Genomic DNA, 19,529 nt, shown 5'->3' on the forward strand with positions numbered 1-19,529 from the left:
ATTTGATCACCATGTTCTGTGAACTACTGGTTGTTCCCTCCCTTTTCTATTGGTTTTTAGTGCACTTCTTTTATTTTAGAAGCTTTAAACCAGTACAGCAAATAACTCTTCATTAATAATAAGAATTAAAAGTAAGTTTTTCCTTAAGCTATTTTTCAATTTTTATTCTATGGTATTTTTGTCATAAATAATTATTTTTAAACATTTGTATGATTCTGCTATTGTTATATTTTCTTTTGTGGTTTCTAGGTTTAGGGGGGTCATACGTCAAAAGGTCTACTGTACTCTGAAAATTTTATTAAAATTCTGTGTTCCTACTATAATATTTTATTTTTATTTTGATTGATGTGGTAATTGTATAAATTATAGGTACAGTATAACATTTTACTACATGTGTACAGTGCGTAATGATTAGATCAGAGTAAGTGACTTATATATCATCTCAGTCATTTATCATTTCTTTGTATTCAGAATATGCCGAAGTCCTCTCTGCTAGCTATTGTGAAATATTTAATTAGTCATTGTTAACCATAGCTCTTCTGTCATGCTTTACACATTAGAAGTTATTCTTCCTATGCAGCTGCAGCTCTCCACCACCCAGCCATCCTCTCCAGCTCTGCCTCTGCCCCCCACCTCCCAGGCTCTGGTAACCACTTCTCTGAGATCATCTTTTATCTTCCTCGTGGGAGTGAGAACATGCCATGTGTGTCTTTCTGTGCCTGGCTTACTTCACTTAACTTGCTGCCCTCCAGTCCCACCCATGTTGTCACATATGACAGAATTTCATTCCACCCCACTGTAATTTTGATTAGTTCATTTTTGTGTTTAAATCTTTGAACCAAGTAGAGTTTACCTTGGTTACATGTTATGTTTTATATACCAGTTTCCATTGTCCATACACATGTATTAAGTGATCTGCTTTAACTTACTAATGTGCAGTACCAGTTTTACCCTATACTCAGGTGTAATTGGGTCCCTTTACACAATCTCTACTCTGCTATATTGAGCTGCTTTACATGTATCTGGTTAATGCTGTTTTAGTTACATTAGCATGGTAATTCATTTTAACATTTGATAAGGTTATTTTCTGAGCATTATCTTCTAAAAGTACCAAATTTCAGGTTGTAATCTTAGTAACATTAGAATATTATTGACTATTTTTTAAAAATCTGTGTCCCTTTATAACCATTGTTCATAAAATCTGAAAACATACATAATAGTTTAATTTTAAGATGAAACATGTCCTTGAAAATATTTTGCATGTGCATATGTATTCAGCTGGGTCTGTTTTCTAAATTTTTCAGTTTTAAAATTATGAAGTCAGTAAATTAAGCATAAATATGAACCATCAACAAATTTCTTCAAATCATGAATTTGAGCTTTTAGTCCTAATGATACTTAATCAGAGAAAAAATCTTTTCCCTACATCTGTAGGTAATAAGTGTTGTTCAGGATGATAGAATTATGGGTTATGGAGTATGTCGTCAGAAATGGAAAACCTAATCTGTTTCTTAGAATAAAGAAGCTGGTTAAAACTGTGGGACTTGGGGGTTGAGAAGAGGGCCATATTTATCATGGTTGATTTTATGCCCTCAGGAAAGTGCTGGAAATCTTTGGATGCATCTTCTCTGAACACATTGGTCCAGATGCTTAAGACAGCCATCCTCTCTGAACTATCTGTAAACTATGCAAGTGCCGATAATTTCAACACACTGCTACAAATGATGAAAGAAGTACATAAGGTAAAGCTTCATCTGAAGAATGTATACTTCAGCTTATTAAGTCACAGTCCCTTAGATCTCAGCCATTTGGAGTTGTTTTTCTCTTTTCTTTTTCTTTTTTTCTTTTTTTCCCGGTTCAGAATTGAACACAGGGCCTTCCTACTGAGCTACATCCCTGGCCCTACTTATTATAGATTTGCTCCAGGATGAATATCCACAAAGTCATACAGTCTACACCATTGTCGTTTTAGAATGGACATAGAAACAAGTTCTACCTCTATTAGCAGTCAATTTCTAGTGCCTCCTCAACTTCAGGGTCCCCTTCCTATCCCAGCCCTAGGAAATCACTAACCTACTTTTTGTTTCTACTAGTTTGAGCATTCACTGTGAATGGAATCACATGCCATGTGGTCTTTTCTGTCTAGTTTCTTTCTCCTATACAATGTTTGCGAAGTTAATCCATTTACACTGGTGTACAAGTTTCTTACTATACAGATATTTTCATTTCTCCTGGGCAAAGTGGGCTTTTAGAATTTCTTTCTCTCTAACTACATACAAGGCATGGTATCAGAACAACTTAAAATTTTTTGTCCAGGGAAGGAGCAACGTGTTTACTCTCAAAGTCATTAGCGACAGGTCTCAGAGGCCTACTGGGTCACTGAGGTCACATCTCAGAGGCTGTCAGCCTCTGCTTTCCAGGGATTTGCTCTGGGCCACTGTGAAGTGGTTTTTCCAGTCACTGCAGACTTTGCACAGCTACTGTGACCTGTTGTGTGACCTGTGTTTACCTCTCCTGCTGGGCACAGACTCCTCTTTGAGAGTTCTACTCCCATGATGGCTCTGACATTGAAAAGCCACCCATGATGATTTTTACCTTGTTTTAACCCATGCATGACAAAACCATGTGCCAAATTCACCTTTTTTAATTCATGAAAAAGGTGCTGAATTTGCTAAATATATTTTGGATTTTTATGGTGCTTTTTATTTTTAAGACCCATAAACAACTTCCATAAACTCTAGAAATTAGTTTCCTAATCTCACCAATGACAATTTATATTTAGCCTATATTTCTTTATTAATATTGGAGAAATTATAGGTCAGGAAATAGATATTTTATAGAACTGTACTTCATCACTGAAAAATTGGTATTTGGTACATACCTATAACTGTATTTCATTAATTAGTTAATTATTAACAGGAAATATAAACCCCGGTCATATTCTTTCTAAGGTAAACAAAGCTACCTGTCAGTTACCAGAAAGTACTTTCAACATAAATGAACTGTCTGACATCTTCTGCTTTACCGAAGAGAGAGAAAGACTTTTCATGCGGGAGAACAAACTGGTAAGCATAACACGCCCTTTACCAAAGGGTTCACACCTTCGAGCAGGGCACACTGATGGCTGCGTGGATGTCCCTTTGATAAATTAAGACTTGAAAGTTTCCTCATTGCAATGCCAATTTGCTAAATTAGATAATCATTAAAACTTAACATATCCCTTACTCAAAAATAAAACATATTTTCTTGGAACAATTTTTTAAAGTTATTTGGATCCCTAAAAGCAAATTCCAAAAACCATAGGAGGAAATAATTTAAGATAATAAAGTAAAAGAATGGAGTTTTTTCCTCTTCATTGCAAAATTATTTTTTGTGTTTATATTTTAGGTACCTGCATATATCAGCAACCATTTTGTTTTCAGTGATTTCCCATTTATCTTTAACTTGGAATCCAAAATTAAATTATTACATGCTGATTCAATTGTAAAAATGCAGGTATGTATGCTATATTAATTTGACTGCTATCACAACATGCTCACAGCTGGATACTTTATAAAGAAAAAAACAGGTTTAACTCACAGTTTATAGATCTAAGAACATGACCCAGGCATCCTGGCAAGGCCACTCTCTCTTGTTGAATTACAGCATGGTAGACAGGGAACTAACCATTTGCTGAAAGGACCAACTGTGGTCAACCTAGCTTTATCAACACCCTGATGTCACAAGATCTAATTCATTCTGTGATACCAGCGTTGACCTCTGCTGAGGGCGGTGTCCATGAGCTAATCACCTCCCACCAGTGCCCACCTCTAAAAGGTCCTGCCACCTCTCACCATCACCGCACTGGGACCAAGCTTCCAGGTCATAAACATGACAGACACCCTCAGTCCACAGCAGGTGATCTACACTTTTTGTTATATAAATTTTGAAACATATATAAAATAAGGTACTGGTATAATGAGCCTCCTCCTCAGAGTTCAGCAGTTACCAACATTTGGTCACACTTCCTTCATCTGTCACTTTTGTTTTCATAGCTGTTACAGTTTTTAGCAAGTCCCAGGCCTAATACTTTCTCATTTTCCATACTGCAGTGCATTATTTCTGATTGTCTTATTCTTGTACGTGCTGAGATTCCTCAGTGGATTCAGGAGATTACTACGTGATTATTCCAATTTGATATTTCCCATCAATCCTTTCACATTTTATAGGGATATAAAAATATTTAATGACTATTTTTGTTAAAGTTTGCCATATGAAAAACAAAAAAAATATTAGAATTGCCATGATGACGCACACATGTAATCCCAGCATTTGGGAAGCTGAGGCCGGAGAATCATGGTGAGTTTGAGACTAACCTGGACTACACATAGCGTTTGAGGCCAGCCTGAATTACATAGTGACACCCTGTCTCAAAAAAAAAAAAAATCAAACAAGGTTTGCAATAAGATGATACTTCTAATCTCATAATTTCTTCTAGTCACTAACTGGAATTCTATAAAGGACTTTCCCTCAGTCAGGGATATTTCCTTACCATAAAACGCTTAAACATCATTCCCAAGGAAGATAATATTTAATCCTTTTCCTTTAATTATTAAATGTTGCCAAATTATATAAACTTTATACCAATTTAAGTTTCTACAAGCTGTGTATGAAATGCCTCATTCAATGCTATCTTTACGAAAGTGTATTATCTTTCCTAATTTAATGAATTAGCTGTTTCACTTTAATTTTAATTTGTGTTTACCATTATTTCATATCCTGGTCCTCACTTTCTTCAGATAATAACTTTTGTTTTCCTATTCTGAAAAATGCTGAAACTGTCCAATAAATTGTCCTTTCTCTCTCTTGCTCTGTCTACAGTACTCTCAGTTACTACAATAATGTATTCTTAGTGTCGCTGTTTGGATTTTTCTCTATTTAAGCTTCTTGGAGCTTTGTAAACCCAGTTGTTATTCTTTTGTTCCCAGTTAATACTTGAGCCTGTCACTGAGTTTATTCTGATATTAATGTACATTCCCCCTTCTGCTGCTTTTCAGTAGCTATACTATTTCCACATAGCACATATATTTTGTTTCTTTTTCATTATGAGCCTCTGTTCTCACATATATTTAATGCTCCTCTGCCAGACATTATGTTAAAGATTTTCAAAGATTTGGTTGATTTCTGGGGTTTATCTTCTAGGTGACACCTAAAAGCACGTTTATATCCATTTATCCATGATGTTTATACTTTAATACTCATAGGAATCCAAGGTTGTACCCATCACAAACTAGGAATTCAAAATATCCTGGCCACGTGGATGGAACATGGAGAAGTCCAGGACACTATGTCCGTAAAAGAAGCTGTTTCAGTTATACAATATTTCCTTTCTATATTAATTAGATGATGGCTTACACAACATTTTCACATGTGAAACATTGCATAAGTCCATAATTCCTAGGTTTATTTACAATAATTCAGACACAAAGTACTTCCTTCTGACTCCTACTGAATTCAGTAGAGAAAGACTCTTCCTCTACATACTGTTATTACAGTCTGTTATTAGTGTATTTATAAGTAAGTTCATCCAGGTCATTTCGATTTTTATTTTCCGAGTGTGCCTGGGAAAGGAAAAATGTAGATTGTCTTTCCTTCTCAAATCTAACTTTCCTTTCAATTTGCACTACCAAATATGTCATTTTGTAATGTATTCATCTTCAGCAATGTGTGATCTATTTGGTCTGTCACCCTTAGGGGGGTTGAGTGGACACTGGACCAGGCAGGTTACACACAATGAAGAACTAGAAGAGGAAACTCCTGGTTGTAGTTCCCATGGGCAGAGCTGGACAGCACATTTCATAGTCGCATTCTCCAGAGACATGATTATAGTCTTAAGATGTAACCTCCAAATCTGAGTACTAATTCAAATGTGGAGGAAGACAAAGTCAAAACAAATGCATAAAGAACAGGAATAGAGAAGCTGGGAGAAAGATAAGACGGAGGTGTTTGATCTGGCTCTGCAGTAGGTGAGTGGCAGTATAATGTTTCTCTCTGCCCGAGTCAGCAGAGAGCAGTGCCGGCCATTGTCTGTTATGGACATGGAATGCATTGCTCTACAGTCTGCAACCCAGAGTTGCAGATTCTTAGACACAGGAGATGACCCACAACCAGAGAGGACCAGAGACTGTACTTGCCCCATTTCCTAACAAGCTAACAACCTACTTCAGAAAGGATCATTTCAAAGAAAACATAGGAAAAGGTAGTGACATCATGAGTAAATTTCTCAGAGTAGAGTATATAGTGGTGACAGAAATCTAGAAGGGGGGTTCCCAAGCCCAGAGCCCCATATACCCTTGTCTGGGAACCTTGAAGAGCGTTAACATGGGTAAACACACCCAAACTACGAACTTAAAAGAGGAATCTGATAGCCACCGGCCTTGCTGTCACAATTATAGCACGTTCTCACCAAGAGAACGACATTGGTTCATCAGTCCTAAATGCGTTTTTATTGTTCTTGTGATATGAAGAAGCCCTAGAGAAGTTTGGAGTAAGGTAGACAAGTCCATCTCTAAATGTCTAACCTAGAGTTCAGCAGAGACAAAGTCAGGGACTGAAGTGGTGATGCAATGCTGAGTACCCAAAAAAGCTAAACAGTAAGCAGAGTAACTGGAGCAATGCTAGATATAAAATGGGGCCACCTGGGCCATGTTTCTAGTGCTTGTAGAGCAGACTGCCCTCTGGGTTAATGCACCTTAGTTAGGAGAGGAATCAGTCTCCTTGAGTCTATCTTCTCCCATCTTTGTCCTACACTAACATTATTCCTGAGCCCTGGAAGTGCCCATTGCTCATGAGGTTCACACTGTTTCAACACACTGGGTATCAGGGTTGCCTTTCAGGATCCCATTCCACAATGTATGATCTGAGATGTTTTCAATTACTATGTGTCCCCATTCATGCGGGATGACTAATTTCTTGTACATGACTCTTAGGTGCCATAGTTTTTCTGATGCTACATTTGTTTTATCTACCATCATGTGGATAAATAGTTCTTTTTCTTAATGACAGTGAAAGTATACCAAGTAATGGCAGTAGTGATAAAATGTATGTTTTGCAAAGGATGTTTTATGAGAAACATTAAACTATCTCTAGGATTCTTGCTAGTCAAAATGAGAAGCCAACCAATATACTTCTTTCTACAGAGGACAGAAGAAAAGGTATACCAACGTGGAAGGGAGGAAGGAAAAGTTGAATCACCTAGATTAATACTGAGAATCAGGCGAAGTCACCTGGTAGAAGATGCCTTACGCCAGTTAGCCCAAGTTGAAGACGCCGACCTTTCGAAAACCTTAGTGGTACAGTAAAAAATGTCACTGAATATTTTTACTGATTCTCAGAGGTTGATGTTATGCTCAACGTGGCCAGGGCAGTTAGATTTTGCTTTGTGTATCTTTTATCTTTCTGCTATGACCAGCAAGCATGTTCTTCTCACTCTTGCAAGAGGTGCAGGATAGAAATTAAATGACTGAATAGATTTTTTTTTTTAGTCAAAAAAGGCTCAGGTCAGAGTCTGGAAATATACTAAAAAACATCAAGAAGAAGAACTGCAAAGATCACATGTAAAACTCATACATTAAGGAGTGGTGAAGAATTGGAGCTACTCATACAGTCAACAGGGGCAATGGTCCTATATTTTGGTTCTTCTTTGAGTTTAAGATCTTCTACTGTATGGGTTTCATTCCTAGGTATCCTTCATTTAATCCTGTGTGTGTGTGTGTGTGTGTGTGTGTGTGTGTGTGTGTGTGTGTAGTGATCTGGCCCGCGGATCTCCGTAGGCCTCTCCTGCAGAGGGGACAGAGATGGGGGGTTGGGCAAGAGAAAAGAGAGACAGTGACAGGATGAGATTCCAATAGAGTCTCGTTTATTCAGGAAGTGTACATGGCTTATATAGAGTCAAAGGGGACGTGGCCTTACAGGATGGGCCAGCTTGGATATTCTCATATGCTGTGGGCCTACCAGACTAACAGGAAGTCATATGTAGGCACATAGGTAAGCGGACGTGATGTCAACAAGGGGGGATTATGGGAGATGTAGGCTGAAGCGGGAAGGCACTCACGTCATGAGCACTGTAGGCAAGGGGAGGATCATGGGAAATGTAGGCTGACACACAAAATGGCCTCAGGTGGGAGGGGTAGGACAGCGACACCTATTCTGAGCCGCTCCCTACAGTGTAGGATGTTTATTATGTGGTATCTCAGAATATTTGCCCTATCGTGGTTATAGTATTATCCCTAACACTGTGGGTAAGGCTTGGATCTGACAGAAGAAAGTAGATTTTCCTGATGTCAGGCATGAGGGTGAATGTTGATCTCTAAGAAAGGAGACCAGAACCTGAAGGGTGAGACTCAAATAGGAGACAGATAGCTCCCAACATGGGATTCCAGTGGGAAACAAAGAAACTATTTTTTTTATTTAAAGAGAAAAACAAAACTAAATGAAGCAAAACAGTAAAAGGCTAGAAGTAATACAGAATTTCAAGAGAAAAAGTATACAGTAAGAATTCAACAGTTAATAAGATCACATATTGTCATGTTAGAAACAATTTTCCAGATTACAAAATTAAAGCATACAAAGTGGACATTAATACAGTGAGATTGCATTCAGTTCTGTTCAATGATCCAAGAAAAACTCAGCAATATGGTTCTCTAACCTACACATTTAAATATACTTGCAGTTACATCCTTTAGATCACTTTCCTTCCTCTCTTTTTTACGCTAACAATCACACATTTTAGTTTCCACTACTCCCACAGTTTTTATAATTGTTTCTTTGAAGAGGAAAAGAAAAAAGATTTTTTTAAAAAAGCCAAAAAACAAAACAAGATGGACCAAAGAAAAACCCAATGTGACAAAGCAAAACAGAGTCAGTTAGATCAGGAGGATGGACATAGTATATAATGAAAAAAAAAAAAGGATTACTAGGTTATCAACAATGGTTACCATTATGCCTCTTGTTATCCTAAAAAGAGTGGCCTATATCAGCTGGTATAAAAGAATTGAACAAAACTGTACAGAAGACCAATAAAACCCACATTGGAGAACTTACAGGATTCCAAAGAAGATAATAGTCAAACAATAATAGGCATCATACAATATCTAGTTGCCTTCCAAATGGTTGCCTATACCCTCAAACTTGATACTATTAAGGAAAACAGAATATAATAAAATCAATCAGAACAAGATGTGGAGAACAATACAGGGGTTCAAATCAGGTTAATAAGGAAACAAAAAAGTTACTATAATCTATCGCACTATTTTTAATTTAGTTTTCCCTTAGTTAAAAGATACTAAGAAATAAATTAATTTTTTAAAAAAGGAAAGAAAAAGGGGGGGAGACTGAGATAAAAAAAGAACATATCAATAGGACAATACCCATCAGAACCGAAAAATTTAACCATCATTGTGTTTCACCCCCAGATAGCTTGACATTAATAGTAGTTACCATAGTGACTCTTTCCTTGAAATATTTGAGTCTAATTTCGTATACTATAGCATCAAACTTATCAAGACAGTGTGAAGCCATTCAAGAGAATGAAATTATTGCAGGGTATTTAGAACCAGCTAGCAGAAACCGAACATCAATTTCTATATTATCTCTTTGTCTATAAAAATTTGCTTATACTATTGCAAAATATATATTAACATGTTAGAACCAATGGAAACAAATGAACAACAACTTGATGGGGCTTCAAAACAGGATGATATTAAATCAGCGCTAGCTATTATGCTCGTATTTTCTTCAAAAAAGTTATTTGTAGTATCACAGACAATAAAATAAAACAATCCAGATTAAAACCATTCCAATTAATGAGTGAAAACATTATATGGCTTCAAACCAGTGTGACTGGGAATCATGATTACCACGTACTTTCATGTATTCTTATCGTTTCTTACACTAGGGAAACTATTCGGTATTTATACATGTGAGTTTGAATTATTTCACTTATGAGTACGGTCTCGAGCTGCGTCCATTTTTTATCAGTATCTCAATGTGATCATTCTTTATAGCTGAGTAGTACTCCATTGTATAAAAATACCACGACTTTTTTATCCATTCCTCAGTTGATGGGCACTTAGGTTGTTTCCAAGATCTGGCTATTACAAATTGTGCTGCTATAAACACGGGTGCACATATATCACTGTGGTATGATGCTTTCAGTTCTTCTGGGAATATACCTAGAAGTGGAATAGCTAGGTCAAATGGTTCTTCCAGTCCCAGCTTTCTGAGAAACCTCCAGACTGACCTCCACAATGGTTGCACCAGTCTACATTCCCACCAACAATGCAGGAGAGTTCCTTTTTCCCCACAGCCTCTCCAGCATTTGTTGTTGGTGGTTTTCTTGATCCTGGCCATTCTTTCAGGAGTGAGATGAAATCTCAGTGTGGTTTTAATTTGCATTTCTCTAATGACTAGTGATGCTGAACATTTTTTATATATTTATTTGCCATTTGTATTTCTTCATCTGAAAATTTTTTATTCATCTCAGATGCCCATTTTTGGATGGGGTCTTTGAATTTTGGGGCTCTGATTTTTTTTAATTCTTTGTATGTTTTAGACAGAAGTCCTTTGTCTGAGAGGCAGTTCACTAGGATTTTTTCCCAGTTTGTGGGTTTTCTTTTCACTATGTTAGAGATTTCTTTTGATGTGCAGAAACTTTTTAATAAGATGTAATCCCAGTTATTGACTCTGGGAAGTATTTCCCGTGTGGTTGAGTCTTGTTCATGAATTCTCTACCTACCCCTATGTCTTCAAGGTTTTTTATCCAATTTGTCTTCCAATAGATTTAGTGTTTCTGTTTTAATATTTAGATCTTTGATCCATTTAGATTTTATTTTAGTATATGGTGACAGGCATGGGTCTAGTTTTAGTTTTCGGCATATAGAGAGCCAGTTTTTCCAACACCATTTATTAAAGAGACTGTCATTCTTCCAGTGAACATGTTTGGCCCTTTTATCAAAGATAAGGTGGTTGAGTGTGTTTGTAGTTGTGATTGTATCTTCTAATCTATTCCATTGGTCTTCGGCTCTGTTTGATTCCAGTACCATGTTGATTTTACTACAGTTGCTTTGTAGTATAACTTTAAGTCAGGGATTGTGATGCCTCCTGCCTTGCCTTTATTGCTTAGAACTGTCCTTGCTATTCTAGGTCTCTTCTCACTCCAGATGAATTTTAGGATTGATTTCTCAAGATCTATGAGGTATGTTGATAGTATTTTTATCAGGATTACATTGAATCTGTGTAACAGTTTTGGGAGAATGGCCATTTTCACAATGTTTGTTCTTCCTATGCATGAGCAAGGGATGTCTTTCCATTTTCTGAGATCATCTTCAATTTCTTTTTTCAGTGTATTATAATTTTCTCTGTATAGGTCTTTCACATCTTTCGTGAGAATAATTCCTAAATATTTCATTTTCTTGGTTGCTAGTGTGAAGGATGTGTCTTCTCTTATTTCTCTCTCTGTGATTTTGTTGTTAGTGTATAAGAATGCTATTGATTTTTGTGTATTGATTTTGTATCCAGCCACATTGCTGAATTTATTTATTATATCTAGGAGTCTTTCAATGGAGTTTTGGGGATCTTCTATGTAGAGTATCATATCATCTGCAGATGATGATAATTTAACTTCTTCTTTTCCTATCTTTGTGCCTTTTATTTTTCTTTCATGTCTAATTGCTCTGGCTAGTATATCCAGTACTATATTAAATAGGAGCAGTGACAGGGGATATCCTTGTCTTGTGCCTGACAAGGCCTAAAGGCCTTCAATTTTTGGCCATTTAGTATGATACTGGCTGTTGGTTTGTCACAGATGGCCTTTATTATGTTGAGATAAAGACCATCTATTCCAATTTTCTGCAAGGTTCTTATCATAAATCAATGTTGTACCTTATCAAAAGCTTTTTCTGCATCTACAGAAATGATCATGTGGTTCTTACTTTTGACTCTATTGATATGGTGGATTACATTTATTGATTTACATATATTGAACCATCCCTGCATACCTGGGATGAATCCCACTTGGTCATGGTGTATAATCTTCTTGAGGACTTGCTGCTGCATCCTATTGCCAATATTTTATTGAGGATCTTTGCATCTGTGTTCATTAGGGAGATTGGTCTATAGTTCTCTTTTTCAGTTGGGTCTTTCTCAGGTTTTGGTACTAGAGTAATATTTGCTTCCAGGAATGACTTGGGAAGGATTGCTTCCCTTTCAATTTCATTGAAGAGTTTGAGGAGTGTTGGCATTAGGTCCTCTTTGTATTTCTTGTAGAATTCTGCAGTGAATCCATCTGGGCCTGGGCTCTTCTTTGTAGGTAATGACTTAATTACATTTTTGATTTCATTAATAGAAATTGGATTATTCAGCAGTTTTACATCTTCTTGACCTAGCTTTGGTACTTCATATGCTTCTAGAAATCTGTCTATTTCTTCTGTGTTATCAAACCTTTGAGAGTAGAGGTTTTTGATATAGGTGTTAATGATCTTCTGTATTTCTATTGGTTCTATAGTGATTTCACTTTTTTCATTCCTTATTGCATGAATTTGAGCTTTTTCTTCCCTTTTTTTAATAAGGTTGGCTAAGGGGTTATCAATTTTATTTATTCTTTCAAAGAACCAACTCTTTGATTCATTGATTCTTTGTATTGTTTTCTTAGTCTCTGTTGCATTGATTTCTGCTCTGATTTTTATTATTTCCTCTCTTCTTAAGGCTTTGGGCTTGACTTGCTCTTCTTTTTCTAGATGTTTGAGGTGTAGCATCAAGTTATTTATTTGTATTTGTTCTGTTTTCATGATGTGGCACCTCAGTGCAATAAATTTCCCTCTGAGGACAGCTTTCATTGCATCCCACAGATTCCGGTAAGTTGTACTTGTGTTTTCATTTGTTTGTAGATATTGTTTAATTTCTTCTTTAATTTCCTCTGTGACCCACTGATTACTCAAGAGTGTGTTATTCAGTTTCCATGTGTTTGTGGGATTTTTGCAAGTATCTTTTATCATTAATTACTAATTTCATAGCGCTATGATCTAATAACATGCAGGGGATGATTTCAACTCTTTTTCATTTCTTTAAATATGTTCTGTGAGTTAATATATGGTCTGTTTTAGAGAATGACCCATGTACTGCTGAGAAAAATATGTATTCTGTTGTTGTTGTGTGGAATGCTCTGTATATGTCTATCAGTTCCATTTGTTCACAGGTGTGATTCAGTTCTTTTATCTCTTTGCTGATTTTCTGTCTTGTTGATCTGTCCATTGGTGTCAATGGTGTGTTAAAATCTCCTGTTATAATTGTATTACTGCTAATTTGGTTTTTCATTTCTGATATTACTTGTTTTATATAACTGGGTGCTTTGGAATTTGGTGCATATATATTTAAGAAAGTTATCTCTTCCTCTTCAAGTTTTCCCCTAACCAGTATGTAGTGACCTGCTTTATCTCTTCTGATCATTATTGGTTTGAAGTTCACATTGTCTGCAAACAGAATAGCTACCCCTGCTTTTTTGGGGGGTTCCTATTGCATGAAGTATTGTTTTCCATCCTTGACTTTCAGTCTGTGAGTATCCTTTTGGGTTAGATGGGTTTCTTGTAGACAGCATATGGTTGAATTTTGTTTCTTGATCCATTCTGCCAGTCTATTTCTTTTAATTAGTGCATTGAGACCATTTACGTTAATGGTTATAACTGTTATATATTGGTTTATTGGTGACATGTTATATTTCTGCTGTTGCATCTTTATCTTTCTGTTCTATTTAAATGTCTGCTTTGTTAGGTGTTTTTTTCTTAAGTGTATCTAGACTGTCTTTCAATATTCTTTGCAGGATTGGCTTGGTGATCATGAATTTCTTCAGCTGTTCTTTGTCGTGGAAGTATCTTATTTCTCCATTGATTTTGAAGGATAGTTTTTTTTTTTTTTTTTTTTTTTTTTATTTAAGAGGAAAAAGAGAAAAACACAAAACAAGACAAAGCAGTGTAAGGTTACACATAATACAGAACTACAAAAAAAAAAATAAACATAACAGTAAGAAATCACCTGTTAATAGATTACATAATATCATCTTGGAAATAGTTGCTCAAATCACAGTATCAAAGAATACAAAGTAGACATTCAAACGGAGAGACTGCAAACAGCTGTGTTCAATGATCCAAAAACATTAATATAGTCAGCTATTTAACATCCCTAAACACACTTGTTGTTATATCCGTTAGAGCTCTTTTTTTTTTTCCCTCCCTCTCTTTTTTATAACAAAATTTACACATTTTGGATTTTATTACTCCTCAGTTCTCATTACTCTCTTGGGGGGGAGATAATAAAGTCAAATATGGCAAAACAAAGCTGTAAGTCCAAACCAAGGATAGACATAGCACATGATGTAGAACAGAGTACAAGGTCATCAACAATGGTTATCAACATTGTCTCTTGTTTCCTTAAAAGGAATTGTCTATCTCATTAGATATTATAAAGTTGGACAAAACAGTGGAGAGCAAGACCAATAAAACTTAGGCATTGTGAACATTGCAGGACTTCCAAAGGAGACAATAGTCAAACCAGAATGGGCATCTTTGTGAATCTTATTGCCTTCAAATTAGTTGCCTATACCTTCAAACTTGCTACTGTCGCACAGAATGGAACAGAGTCTAATCAGTCAAAACAAGATCTTGGGAGTATTACAGGACTTCAAAACAAGTTAATAGGAGATCAAAAAGAGTTACTACTATATATCCTAATTTTTTAAGTTTTTCCCTTAATTAAAATAAACATAAGAAATAGCTAAATAATTTTTTTAAAAGAATAGTAGTTACCATAGTGTCTGTCTTTTTCCTTAAAATATTTGGATAAAACTTCATATACTATAGCTTCAAATATTTCCATATCAAAAAGCCCAGAGTAAAGCCTTTCTAATTAATAAGTGAAAATTTTATAAGGCTTCAAGGCCACATAATGGGGAATCATGATTATCACATATTTTTATATATTTGAATCATTACTTACATTAGGGAAACTATTCGGTATTCATACATGCGAGATTGATTTATTTCACTTATGAGTATGGTCTCAAGCTGCGCCCATTTATTGATAAATATCTCAATGCAATCCTTCTTTATAGCTGAATAATACTCCATTGTATAGAAATACCACAACTTTTTTATCCATTCCTCAGTTGATGGACACTTGGGTTGTTTCCAAGATCTGGCGATTACAAATTGTGCTGCTATAAACATAGGTGCACATATATCCCTGTGGTATGATGCTTTCAGTTCTTCTGGGAATATGCCTAGAAGTGGAATAGCTGGAATAAATGGGATTTCCAATCCCAACTTTTTGAGAAACCTCCAGACAGATCTCCACAAAGGCTGTACCAGTCTACACTCCCACCAACAGTGCAGGAGAGTTCCTTTTTCCCCACAGCCTCTCCAGCATTTGTTGTTGTTGGTTTTCTTGATCCTGGCCATTCTTTCAGGAGTGAGATGGTATCTCAGTGTGGTTTTAATTTGCATTTCTCTAATGGCCAATGATGATGAGCATTTTTTCATGTATTTATTTGCCATTTGCATTTCTTCATCTGAGAATTGCGTATTCATCTCAGATGCCCATTTTTGGATTGGATCTTTGAATTTTGAAGGTCTGAGTTTTTTTAATTCTTTATATGTTTTAGACAAGAGGCCCTTGTCTGAGAGAGAGTTCACTAAAATCTTTTCCCAGTTTGTGGGTTTTCTTTTCACTATGCTGGAGATTTCTTTTGACATGCAAAAACTTTTTAATAAGAAGAGGTCCCAGTTATTGATTCTGGGAAGTATTTCCCGTGCAGTTTGAGTCCTATTCATGAATTCTCTACCTACTCCTATGCCTCCAAGGTTTCTACCCAATTTGTCTTCCAATAGATTTAGCGTTTCTGTTTTAATATTCAGATCTTTGACCCATTTAGATTTTAATTTAGTACATGGTGATAGACATGGGTCTAGCTTTAGTTTTCGGCAAATGGAGAGCCAGTTTTTCCAGCACCATTTATTAAAGAGACTGTCGTTCTTCCAGTGAACCTGCTTGGCTCCTTTATCGAAGATAAGGTGGTTGAGTGTGTTTGTAGTTGTGGTTGTATCTTCTAATCTATTCCATTGATCTTCAGCTCTGTTTTGATTCCAATACCATGTTGATTTTACTACTGTTGCTTTGTAGTATAATTTCAAGTCAGGGATTGTGATGCCTCCTGCTTTGTCTTTGCTGCTTAGAATTGCTTTTGCGATTCTAGGTCTCTTCTGGTTCCAGATGAAATTTAGGAGTGATTTCTCTAGATCTATAAGGTATGTTGATGGTATTTCTATTGGGATTGCATTGAATCTGTATAAGAGTTTTGGGAGAATGGCCATCTTCACAATGTTTGTTCTTCCTATCCATGAGCAAGGGATGTCTTTCCATTTTCTGAGATCATCTTCAATTTCCTTTTTCAGTGTAATATAGTTTTCACTGTATAAGTCTTTCACTTCTTTTGTAAGAGTAATTCCTAAATATTTCATTTTTTTGCTTGCTAATGTGAATAGACCAGTTTCCCTTATTTCCCTCTCTGTGGTTTTGTTGTTTGTGTATAGGAATGCTATTGATTTCTGAGTATTGATTTTGTATCCAGCCACATTACTGAATTTATTTATTGTATCTAAGAGTCTTTCAATGGAGCTTAGGGGGTCTTCTATGTAGAGTATCATGTCATCTGCAAACAATGACAACTTAACTTCTTCTTTTCCTATCTTTACCCCTTTTATTTCTCTTTCTTGCCTAATTGCTCTGGCTAGTACTTCCAGTACTATATTAAATAGGAGTGGTGATAAAGGACATCCTTGTCTTGTGCCTGATTTTAAAGTAAAGGCTTTCAATTTTTGGCCATTTAGTATGATGCTGGCTGTTGGTTTGTCATAAATGGCCTTTATTATATTGAGGTAAAAACCATCTATTCCAATTTTCTGTAGAGTTTTTATCATGAATGAATGTTGGACCTTATCGAAGGCTTTTTCTGCATCTATAGAAATGATCATGTGATTCTTATTTTTGGCTTTATTGATATGGTGAATTACATTTATTGATTTGCGTATGTTGAACCATCCTTGCATTCCTGGGATGAATCCCACTTGGTCATGGTGTATAATCTTCTTGATGATTTGCTGGATCCTATTTGCCAATATTTTATTGAGGATTTTTGCATCTGTGTTCATTAGGGAGATCGGTCTATAGTTCTCTTTTTTAGTTGGGTCTTTCTCAGGTTTTGGTACTAGAGTGATATTTGCTTCCAGGAATGACTTAGGCAGGATTGCTTCCCTTTCAATTTCATTGAATAGTTTGAGGAGTGTCGGCATTAGGTCTTCTTTGTATTTCTTGTAGAATTCTGCAGTGAATCCATCTGGGCCTGGGCTCTTCTTGGTGGGTAAGGACTTAATTACATTTTCAATTTCAGTAACCGAGATTGGGTTATTCAACAGTTTTACATCCTCTTGATCTAGCTTTGGCACTTCATATGCTTCTAAGAAACTGTCTATTTCTTCTGTGTTATCAAACTTTTGAGAGTAGAGGTTTTCAAAATAGGTGTTGATGATCTTCTGTATTTCTATTGGGTCTGTAGTGACTTCTCCTTTTTCATTTCTTATTGCATGAATTTGAGCTTTTTCTTCCCTTTTTTTTAATAAGGTTGGCTAGGGGCTTATTGATTTTATTTATTCTTTCAAAGAACCAACTCTTTGATTTGTTGATCCTTTGGATTGTTTTCTTAGTCTCTATTGCATTGATTTCTGCTCTGATTTTTATAATTTCCTCTCTTCTTTTGGCTTTGGGCTTGACTTGCTCTTCCTTTTCTAGCTGTTTGAGGTGTAGCATCAAGTTATTTATTTGTATTCGTTCTGTTTTCCTGATGTGGGAACTCAGTGCAATAAATTTTCCTCTCAGAACGGCTTTCATTGTATCCCACAGATTCCGGTAAGTTGTATCTGCATTTTCATTTTCTTTTAGGTATTGTTTGATTTCTTCTTTAATTTCTTCTGTGACCCACTGATTACTCAAGAGTGTGTTATTCAGTTTCCATGTGTTTGTGGGATTTTTGCGGTATCTTTTATCATTAATTTCTAATTTCAGAGCGCTGTGATCCGATAACATGCAAGGGATGATTTCAGCTCTTTTGCACTTGTTTAAATATGTTTTATGAGCTAATATATGGTCTATTTTAGAAAATGATCCATGTACTGCTGAGAAGAATGTGTATTCTGATGTTGTTGGGTGGAACATTCTGTATATGTCTATCAAACCCATTTGTTCACAGGTATGATTCAGTTCTGTTATTTCTTTACTCATTTTCTGTCTGGTCGATCTGTCCCTTGGTGTCAATGGCGTATTAAGGTCTCCCGTTACAATTGTGTTACTGATAATTTGAGTTTTCATTTCTGTTAATAATTGTTTTATATAACTGGGCGCTCTGGAGTTTGGTGCGTATATATTTAAGATAGTTATCTCTTCCTCTTGGAGTTTTCCCCTTACGAGTATGTAGTGGCCTTCTTTGTCCTTTATGGTCATTGTTGGTTTAAAGTTCACGTTGTCTGCAAACAGAATGGCTACTCCTGCCTTTTTTTGGATTCCTGCTGCATGAAGAATTGTTTTCCATCCTTTGACTTTCAGTCTGTGAGTATCCTTCTGGGTTAGATGGGTTTCCTGTAAACAGCATATGGTTGGATTTTGTTTCTTGATCCATTCTGCTAGTCTGTTTCTTTTGATTGGTGCATTGAGACCATTTACATTAATGGTTATTACTGTTAAATGTTGTTTAATTGTAGGATTCTTATCTCTCTGCTGTTGCATCTTTATCTTTCTGTTCTGTTTAATTATTTGCTTTGCTTAGTGGTTTTTTCCTTTGTGTATCTAAACTGTCTTTCAATATTTTTTGCAGGGTTGGTTTGGTGTTCATGAAGTTCTTCAGCTGTTCTTTGTCATGGAAGTTTCGTATTTCACCATCTATTTTAAATGATAGTGTTGCAGGATATATCAGTCTAGGTTGGAAATCATTTTGCTTTAGGATCTGGAATACTTCACTCCATGCTCTTCTTGACTTTATTGTTTGTGCTGAGAAGTCTGCTGTGATTCTGATAGGTTTTCCTTTATAAGTGATCTGTCTTTTCTCTCTGACAGCTTTTAATAATCTATTCTTGTGTTGGATTTCTGGGATGGTGATTATTATATGTCTGGGTGTAGTTTTATTTTGGTTATGACTATTTGGAGTTCTATATGCTTCACTGATCCTGATGTCAGTTTCTGATCTCATGCTTGGGAAGTTTTCAGCTATTGCTTCTCTAAATATCCTCTTGATATCCTTTATGTTGTCTCCTTCTTTTTCATTAATCCCTATCATTCTTATGTTATTCTTCTTTGCATCATCTTGCAGTTGTTGAATTGTTATTTCCTGATTCCTTGTTATTTTTAAAAGATCTTTCCTTTCCTGTTCACTTGCTGCAATCCTGTCTTCAAGGTCT

The 19,529-nt window shown here is 35.9% G+C and overlaps 1 protein-coding gene across 3 annotated transcripts in view; it reads left to right on the forward strand.

Moving 5' to 3' along the window:
- The window catches only part of Herc6 (HECT and RLD domain containing E3 ubiquitin protein ligase family member 6), an 87,702-nt gene that overhangs the window by 52,210 nt on the left and 15,963 nt on the right, over window positions 1-19,529 (forward strand). For all 3 annotated transcript variants that reach the window (XM_063247264.1, XM_063247265.1, XM_003467509.5), the window contains 4 exons: window positions 1,597-1,742; window positions 2,952-3,065; window positions 3,388-3,495; window positions 7,179-7,331. In XM_063247264.1, coding sequence (XP_063103334.1) covers window positions 1,597-1,742; window positions 2,952-3,065; window positions 3,388-3,495; window positions 7,179-7,331 — 521 coding nt within the window. The remainder of the gene's footprint in view (window positions 1-1,596; window positions 1,743-2,951; window positions 3,066-3,387; window positions 3,496-7,178; window positions 7,332-19,529) is intronic.

This window comes from Cavia porcellus, unplaced genomic scaffold (assembly GCF_034190915.1).
Source record: "Cavia porcellus strain 051 isolate PalLab524CR breed Dunkin Hartley unplaced genomic scaffold, mCavPor4.1 scaffold_4, whole genome shotgun sequence".
Taxonomy (NCBI): domain Eukaryota; kingdom Metazoa; phylum Chordata; class Mammalia; order Rodentia; family Caviidae; genus Cavia; species Cavia porcellus.